At 49.8% G+C, this 9276-nt stretch overlaps 2 protein-coding genes across 2 annotated transcripts; both read left to right on the forward strand.

The window, feature by feature from the left end:
• Nucleotides 1–489: 489 nt before the first annotated feature.
• On the forward strand, nucleotides 490–3095 carry LOC102005873 (PRAME family member 12-like). Its single transcript, XM_005414985.1, has 4 exons — nucleotides 490–818; nucleotides 1223–1685; nucleotides 1751–1803; nucleotides 2522–3095. The coding sequence occupies exons 1-4, from the start codon at nucleotides 490–492 to the stop codon at nucleotides 3093–3095; spliced, it is 1419 nt and encodes a 472-aa protein (XP_005415042.1).
• Nucleotides 3096–6158: 3063 nt separating this feature from the next.
• LOC102006193 (PRAME family member 22-like) lies at nucleotides 6159–8615 on the forward strand. Its single transcript, XM_013510140.1, has 5 exons — nucleotides 6159–6367; nucleotides 6770–7026; nucleotides 7107–7264; nucleotides 7669–7754; nucleotides 8204–8615. The coding sequence occupies exons 1-5, from the start codon at nucleotides 6159–6161 to the stop codon at nucleotides 8613–8615; spliced, it is 1122 nt and encodes a 373-aa protein (XP_013365594.1).
• The last annotated feature ends 661 nt before the right edge of the window (nucleotides 8616–9276 follow it).

The raw sequence follows: 9276 nt of genomic DNA on the forward strand, positions 1-9276 counted from the left end.
CATTCGGTTCTACAATTACTTGGAATGAAATATCATTGCTTAATAGTTCTCAGCTGGGTTCATTGTGGGACATAATAATGTAGGGATGGGCCATAGGACTTGCCATTTTCTTGTTCTATTTCCTTGGGATGAGGATTAGAATATTTTCTAAACCTGGTGGGAGTTGGTTTCAGGTTCCTTGGATCCCATTTTACAGAGGGTCCACAGTCTAGATGCTGTGGTAGGAAATTGCATTTTGTTCTCATCCTGCCTCATCCTGGAGCCATCAGACATTAATCCTGGGCTCACTAGAGCAGAAGTAAAGGTCTGGGACCAGAAGCCAAAGCAGATGTGGAACGGACTAAGGACACTTCCGCCCTTGTCACATCACAGATATTTTGGCTGCAGGGTGTTTTCCTGACAGACGAGAAGGGGTTTCTCAGCTTGCCTAAAAAGATGTCTCTCTCCTCAGTGTTTCCCCAGCACCCCTGGCCTTCCACATTCACCAGGATGAGCACCCAGTCCACAAACCTACTACGGAACTTGGCAGTTCAGAGCTTGCTGAGGGATAGGACGTTGGCCATGGAGGCCCTGGAATATTTGCCAAGAGATCTCTTCCCACGACTGTTCATAGAGGCCTTCAAAAGGGGCCATGGGGAGGTTCTCAAGGCCATGGTGCTGTCCTGGCCCTTTCCCTGCCTGCCCCTGGGAGCCCTGATAAGCATAAGGAATGCAGGGACTTTGGAAACTCAGGAAGATGATGGCCAGATGCTGGAAAGTATGTTCTGCGCTGTGCTGGATGGGCTTGATGTGTTGCTGAGAAAGAAGGTTCACTCCAGGTGAGTGAAACCCAGGTATCCTGCAGGGAGGGCCCTAGATTCCAGGAAGCACAAAAAGTGTCAGGGAGAGTGGGGGCTAAGTGTGAAGCTGCGGCTTCTGAATGTGCCTGGCAGAGTACCAGGGAATCCTCTGGCATTGGTGGCCCATGCGGGTGGGCACTGCCACATGGGAAGCTCAGCTGCAGGTGGGGGCAACTGTGTAATGAAAGGAGTAAGAAGTTCCTGACTCCTTCCGCAGGCACCAGCAGTAGGAACTGGGCTGGACTCCAGGGGAAAAGAAGAAGCAGAGGACGAGAGTGTAGAAAGAGTAGAGGAGATAGCCACGGACCTCAGAGATGAGGAAGGCAAAGGAGGAAATTGGGTCCCGGTCTAAATTCTCAGACTCTTTTCTGCTTCACCCACAGGAGGTTGAAACTGCAAGTGCTAGATATGAGGGACGAGCACCAGAATATCTGGAGAGTCTGGGCTGGAAATGACTTGCAAGTCTGCTCTGAAAAACCCATGAAGAGGAGAAAAACAAAGAAGCCTGCGTCAAGAGTAGCAAAAAAGGAGCCTTTCAAGGTGACTTTAGATCTCTGGCTCAGTCAGGGAAATCTGTGTCCAGTGAAATCCTACCTCCTCCAGTGGGCGAAGGCCAGAGGAGATCTGGTGGAGCTGGAGTGTAAGAATCTGTATATAACAACCGCGTGCTTTCCAACGGCCGTGGAGTTCCTGGAAATGCTGACCCTTGATTCTGTACAGGCTGTCTTTGTGGGTCAGGGCTGGACACTGTTTACCTTGGCTCAATTTGCCCCTTTCCTGGGCCAGATGCAAAACCTTCACAGACTCGTTCTCAGTGAAGTCTCTCTGCCGGCCACCCTTTCCCCAGTGAAGAGAGAGCACTTGTTCATACAAATCGCCTCTCAGTTTGGAACCTTCACTGTCTGCAAGAGATTTATGTGGACTCTGTGAATTTGGTAGAAGGCCGCTTGGACCGGGTACTCAGGTAAGATGTGAAGCTCTCTCTGCACTCACATGAGCTTTTCTCTGTTTGTCCTAGAAAGATTAGTGACCATGGATATGGTACATCCAAGAGATGTGAGAGAGATCAAACACTAGAGAGTTCACACCCTGGCTTTTTCACTCCTAAGGCCTAAAACATGGTGTCACTCTAGCCACTGTACTGGAGCAGCCAGATGGGAAAGAGCTATCATGCCAGGATGCCAGAAGGTGGGGTCAGGTAGAGAGATGGCGGGTGTGTGACTTCTTCCTCAGGAACTCACCTAGGGGAAGGTGCGCAGAAATGCCAAGGCCTCTCTGATGCCCCAGCAGTCCCAACGAGAAGCCTCTGCCCCAGCATGAGCTGGTGACCTGATGGTGGTGCAGGGGTCTGAGGCTGAGGGCAAGGAGCACAGGTGCAGGACAGGGAACAGGCTCACAAACTGCTGGCAGCCTCCTTGGAGAGCCCAGTAGCTGTGGCCCCATCTTGCCTGATGTTTGCTTCCTGCCTGGCTCCTGCTGCCCTCATCAGGAAAGAGCTGTGGTTTCTGCTAGGGAGTGAGGAGAGGGGAGAGTGGAGATCCAAGATTCATTCAATCAGGTGATGGAAAAATCGCTCCAAGACTAGACTGACTCATGAGACACTTGGTACACCGTCTTATTGTTCCGGCCATTCCCTTCTTTTCCCCACCAAATGCACATCTAACTGCCTGGTCTCTCTGCAGGTGCCTCCCATCCACGCTGAAGACCCTCTCATTAATTCACTGCCAGCTCTCACACTCTGACTGGATCCAGCTGCCACAGGCTGAGCAGACCAGACAGCTGAAAGTCCTGATTCTGAATTGTATCCCACTGACTGGCTTTAGCCCTGAGCCCCGCCAAGTTCTGCTGAAGAACATTGCAGCCACCCTGACCATCCTGCACTTGGAAAACTGTGGGATCACAGAGGAGCAGGTCTGTGCCTTTCTGCCTTCCCTGAGCTGCTGCTCCCAGCTTACTACATTCTGCTTCGCAAGGAATTTCATGGGAGGGAAATTTCGTGGGAAGCTCCTGGGCCACACTGCCAGGCTGAGCAACTTAATCCTGGAGGTGTACTCACCTCCTCCAGAGCTTTGTGTTTCTAGGCATAGGATGGACCTGCAGCTACAAAACCAGCTACACCAAGAGCTGAGGAGGATCGTGAAGCCACCAAAGCATCCCTGGACTGTCTGCTTCTGTACTTTTCACTGTGAACGTAGTTACCACCAGAAAGACTATAACATGCACCCTCCACCATGCCGCGCCTACATCCCCGTCTAGATGACTGCACATAGCTTTCATTTCCTTCTGAGCTCCGGGAACACCGAGCTCTTCTTTCAGTGTGGCTGACCAAAGGATCTGTGGGCCAAACTAGTCTACAACGTAAATTCTCGGCCAGCCTGAACTGCATAGCAAGGAAAGAAAGAAAGAAAGAAGAAAGAGAAATTAAGAAACCCAAAGACTGAAAAAATCAGAAAGAAAGAAAGAAAGAGAGAAAGAAAACAAGTTGATTTTCTTTCATCTTAGTTTGAAATTCTGTATCATTCTTGCAGTTTTTGGGTTTTGTTTTGTCTTTGTTTTTCCTATTTTGTTTTTGTTCTTTTGTCTTTAAAATAAAAATTAATAGAAAGAATGGCATACAAATGCTGTTTCAGGGTGAATATTACTGTTGTCACTTATATGAACTCCAAAGATAGAAATTGTTTGTACTATTACAGAGGAATCAGAGCACTGTGGCACTCTCCTGTAATGCCAGCCCTTTGGTAGCCTAAGGAAGGAGCATTCCAATTCCTTGCAGCCTAAAGAACTCCACCAGTGCCTGTCTCAAAACAAACATTTCATGTTTGGTGGCTCACAGCGGGATTACCTCAGCACTCTGTAGGTTGAGTCAGGATGGTAACAATTTGAGCACAAATTCAAGCATAATCAAGACCCAGTCTCAAAACAAAACAGTAAAATTGAAAAGAAGCTCAGTATTTGAGCATTAAAGGGGTCCATTCAAAGTAGTAAAAAGAAAGGAGGGGAGAGAGGGAGGAAGGAAGCAAGGAAGGAAAAAATGAAGGGAAAAGGGATGAAGAAAGACTCTATAGCTGCAATCCATGCACAAATTCATCCCAGGTCGATCCGTGCTCCTCCCACAGCTTCCACCTGAGACACTACCCTTCCTGCATCTGGGTTCCAGGATGGAGAATTTCTCCTTTTTCAAACCAGCTCTTCTTTTCTTCAAGTGTTGGGAGCTGGGGTCTAAGCACAAGGAACGGCTACCATTTAGTTGTGCCACAGCTCTATTGCGGCCTTCCCCCCCAAATTTATTTTTTCTCACAATGAGGGTTTGAATCAGGTACATTTGCATGGGCTCACATGTCAGGCTTTTTTAAATTTTTGATTTTGAGGTATGATCTTTCCAATTGACAGTCGGGCATGCTGGTGCAGGCCTGAAATCCCAGCACTCCAGTGTCTGAGGAAGGTGGATCACCAGGATTAACTGAGTGGAGAGGGTGGGATCCAGTCAGCGATCTGAGTGTGCTGGGAAGGGAAGAGCAGGGAGGGTAGGGTGAGGTGACAAGAGGGAAAAAAGAGGACAGACTGAGGGAGAGGTGCTCATTCCTGGAGCATCCAGTCGCTGCTGGTCCTGCTGGGACTCCTGGGGTCCCATCGCCCTCACCTGAATCTGCACCTGGTGAGTCCTTGGCCCCCGTGAAGATGCCCCACCTCCCCCACCTCAGTTAGTGTCCTGGGGACTCAGAGGTTCCAGATGGATCTTACGATTCTGAGACTTCTCTCCCTCCAGATAGACAGGCTTGGGGTTTTGTGGTTGTTTGCATTTACTGATCCAAGGAGTTGCTATGCTGCCCAGCTGGATTTCAACTCAGAACATACCTCAGGCTGTCCCTGAAGTCTTAAGTAGACCAAGCTCTCCTCCAACTTACTCATGACCCAGTCTCCCTAGTGCTGGGATTTCAGGCAGGTAGCACACAACCTGCCTTTCATCCAAGTCTCAAACTTCATCCTCATCCTAAGTGGCCCTGCTCCTCCCTGCGTGAGCACATAACACAGCACAGCCCACTGCTCATGTCGTAGTTTGAAACCAGTTCTCACAATAAACAACAAAGCGTGGCTGGATACACAACCATGCAATCCCACCACTCTGTAGCTTCCAGAGTTACATACTTTAATAAATGCTGCACTATTAAAATCAATTTGTAGAAGATGCAGGGTGCTTTGCCAGCACCTCTGGACCTTCAGGCTTTAGGAAGCACAAGACCAAGAACAATGAGATAGCTACACATTGTCAAAGCCACCTGTGCAGAGGCAGGAATGCTAGTCACGCTGCAGAGATGGGTAACAGTGCAGTCCCCAATCAGCAGCCAGAAGAACTAAACAACACTCTCACCGTGGTTATTAGCAACCTTCCATGAGAAACAGTTGCAAAGGACTTTTGAAGTTTCCACAAAATTCACAGGGTTTCTGCAAACAAATATGTTATTTTCTAAAGAAAAATTCTGGAATGCCAGAGACCCTAAACTCTAAACTGTGACTTCCTGAAGTTATTTTCTTCCCACAAAGGGCTTCACAGCCCAAGAAATGCCCCAGCCAGCTGCTTACAACACGGAGTGTTCATCACACCAAGTCTGCTTCCACTGCCAGGTGATGGACCAGCTAGGAAACCAAGGAGAGGGACACAAATCAGACCTGCCTTTCTTCCTGCCAGCTCTGGTTTAGGAGGAGATTTTGGGTTTGACAATTATCTGAAATGAAAATTCATTGATTCATTTCTCTGAGCCAGGTGCATTGTGGGAGGTGATAAGTTAGAGACTGGGCCATAGGCCTTACCACTTTATTGGTTCTATTTCCCTGGGGTGAGGATCAGAATATTTTCCTAAACCTGGTGCGAGTCAGTATCACATGCCTTGGATCCCATTTCACAGATGGTCCAGAGTCTGGGTGCTGTGGTAGGAAATGTGCATTTTGTTCTTACCCTGATTCACCCAGGAGCATTGAGACATTCTTCCTGGGCTTGCTACTGGCAGAAGTAAGGCTGTGGGACCAGAAGCCAAAGTAGATGTGGGGCAGACTGAAGACTCTTCCACCCTTTTCAGACCAGGGACTTTTTAGCGGCACGTTGGTTTTCTCATGGGAGAGAAGGGTTTCTCAGCCTTGCCTGAAAGGACGTGTCTCTCCTCAGTGTTTCCTCAGCACCGCCAGCCTTGCAGATTCACCAGGATGAGCACCCAGTCCCCACACCTACTATGGAACATGGCAGTTCAGAGCTTGCTGAGGACTAAAGCCTTGGCCATGGAGGCCCTGTAAGATTTGCCAGGGAAGCTCTTCCCACCAGTGTTCATGGAAGCCTTCACCAGTGGACACGGAGAGGTCCTCAAGGCCATAGTGCTGTCCTGGCCCTTTCCCTGCCTGCCCCTGGGAACCCTGATGAGCCTGAGGAATGGAGAGACCTTGGACATTCAGGTGGATGATGGCCAGATGCAGGAAAGGATGTTCCATGCTGTGGTGGATGGGCTTGATGTGCTCCTGAGCCAGAAGGTTCGCTCCAGGTGAGTGGAACCCAGGTATCCTATAGGGAGGGCCCCGGATTTCAGGAAGGGCAGAAAGTGTCAGGGAGGGTGGGGCCTAAGGGTGAAGCAGTGGCTTCTGAATATGCCTGGCAGTGATTAGGGAAGCCTCGGGCATTGCTTACCCACCTGGGCAGGCACTGCTAGATGGGGAGCTGAGCTGAGCGTGGAGGCTGCTGTGAATTGAACGGAGCAAGAAGTTCCTGACTCCTCCCGCAAGCACCAGGGGTTGGGCCTGGCCTGACTCAAGGAGGAAAAGAGAAGCAGAGAACCGCAGCACAGAAAGAGTAGAAGAGATAGCCACCGACCTCAGAGATGAGGAAGGCACAGGAGGAAACTGGCTCCTGGCCTAAATTCTCAGACTCATTTCTGCTTCACCCACAGGAGGTTGAAACTGCAAGTGCTAGATACGCGAGTCAAGCACCAGAACTTGTGGAGAGTGTGGGCTGGCAGTGAGTTGCAAGTCTGCTCTAAAGAAGCCATTAGGAGGAGAAAAACAGAGGTGCCTGGGTCAAGGGGAGCAAAAAGGCAGCCCCTCAAGGTGACGATAGATCTGCATCTCACTCAGGGACATCTGTGTCCAGAGGAATCCTATCTCCTCAAGTGGGCGCGGGCCAGGGAAGATCTGGTGCAGCTGGAGCGTAAGAATCTGTGTATTACAACCATGTGCTTTCCAACGGCCAGAGAGTTCCTGGCAATGCTCACCCTTGATTCTGTGCAGGAGGTGCATGGGGTCACTGCGGGAAACTCTTTACCTTGGCTCAATTTGCCCCTCTCCTGGGCCAGATGCAAAAACTTCACAACCTAATTGTCTCAGATGTCTCTGTGCTGGTCATCATTTCCCCAGAGAAGATAGCCGAGTTGTTAGCCAAATCACCTGTCAGCTTATGAAACTTCATTGTTTGCAAGAGATTTATGTGGACTCTGTGGGTTTGCTGGAAGGTTACCTGGACCGTGTACTCAGGTAAGATATGCAGCTCTCTGTGCACTGAGAACAGCCTTTCTCTGTTCTAGAAATATTAGTGACCATGGACAATGTGCACCCAAGAGATGTGTCATGGATCAAACAGTAGAGAATCAACACACGGCCTTTTTCACTCCTCAGTCCCAGAACATGGAATCCCTTAGCCACTGTACTGGAGCAGCCACACAGGACAGGGCCACCATACCAGGATGCCAAGTGGTGAAGTCAGATAGAATGAGTTGTGGTGTGTGACTTCTTCCTCAGGAATCCCTCCTAGCAGAAGGTGCTGAGAATCGCCAATGCCTCTCTTATCCCCCAGCAGTCTCCAGGAGAAGGCTCTGCCCCCAGAGGTGCTGGTGACCAAATGGAGGTGCAGGGGTCTGAGGCTGAGGGCAAGGAGCACAGGTGCAGGACAGGGAACAGGCACACAAACTGCTGGCACCATCTTTAGGCAGGCCAGTAGCTGTGGCCACATCTTCCTGATGATTACTTCCTGCCTGGCTCCTGCTACTCTCATCGGGAAAGTGCTGTGGTTTCAGCTTGGGAGGGAGAAGCGGGGACTGTGGACATCCAGGATTCACTCAAGCAGGTGATGGGAAACTCGCACCCAGAATAGGCTGACTCATGTGACACTTGATACACCATTTTGCTGTTCCTGCCATTCCTCACTTTTCCCCACCAAATGGAGATCTAACTGCCTGGTCTCTCTTCAGGTGCCACCCATCACTGCTAGAGACCCTCTCATTAACTCCATGCCAGCTCTCACATGCTGACTGGATCCAGCTGCCCCAGGCTGAGCAGACCAGACAGCTATAAGTCTTGCAAATATATTGTATCCTGCTGACTGATTTTAGCCCTGAATCCCTCCAAATTCTGCTCAAGAAAGTCGCAGCCACAGTGACCGCCCTGCACTTGGAAAACTGTGGCATCACAGATGCGCAGGTCTGTGCCATTCTGCCGTTCCTGAGCTGCTGCTCCCAGCTCACTACCTTCGGCTTCACGAGGAATTTCATGTCCATAGACACCATGAGGAAGCTGCTGGGCCACACCACCAGGCTGAGCAACTTAACCCTGGAGCTGTACTCCTCTCCTCCAGAGCTTTTCGTTTCTACGCAAGGTGTCAATCAGCAGCTCTGGAACCAGCTACATGAAGAGCTGAGGAGGATCGTGAAGGCCCTAAACCATCCCAGGACAGTGTACTTCTGCACTTTTCACTGTGAAGTCTGCTGCTGCCGGAAAGTCCATAACAAGCATTCTCCACGCTAGGCCTGCATGTCTGTCTAGTTGAATTTAGATATCATACATTTCCATCTGGGACCCGGGAACACAGAGCTCTTCTTGCAGTGGGAATGTCAAAAGCACAGGTGTGCCAGCAGGCAGCCACCTTGAAGAATCAGTGACTTGAGAGGAGAAGTGACCTTTGTGCACTTTGGACCTAGACAGGAGCAGGTCGAGGAATTTGACTTCTTCGATATCAAATCAGCTTGAGATGAATGTGTGCATGAATGTAAATGAACGGTCAGAAATACAGAGATTTGCATGTGAAGCATGTGCTTTCCTCCATGCTCATTTGTCACACTTTCCAGCTCAGAGCTCATGAATCTGCAGTCCCTGTGGAGAAAAGGCCCTGAGTTGTCTGGTCAATGCGGTTTGGCTTCAGGTACTCACAGCAGCCAATAAAGATATTCCATGTTGTTCATTCCCTCCCATCCTTTGGTTTTCTCCAGCCACAGATTCCCTTCGTGCTTCCTGGTATTTCTCTCCCTTCCTAATATACCCTTGTCACAGGGCATCATCGTACAGCCTACCTACTGAGCTGCAGCCACAGAAAATTCATTTTTAGACAAAGTCTGCCTGATTGACTGGGTTGGGCTTGTACTTCTGATCCTCTGCCCTGATGCTCCAGAATACCCGATAAAAGCTCTGG

The sequence above is a fragment of the Chinchilla lanigera genome, unplaced genomic scaffold (genome assembly GCF_000276665.1).
Source record: "Chinchilla lanigera isolate Chin_1 unplaced genomic scaffold, ChiLan1.0 scaffold00214, whole genome shotgun sequence".
NCBI lineage: Eukaryota > Metazoa > Chordata > Mammalia > Rodentia > Chinchillidae > Chinchilla > Chinchilla lanigera.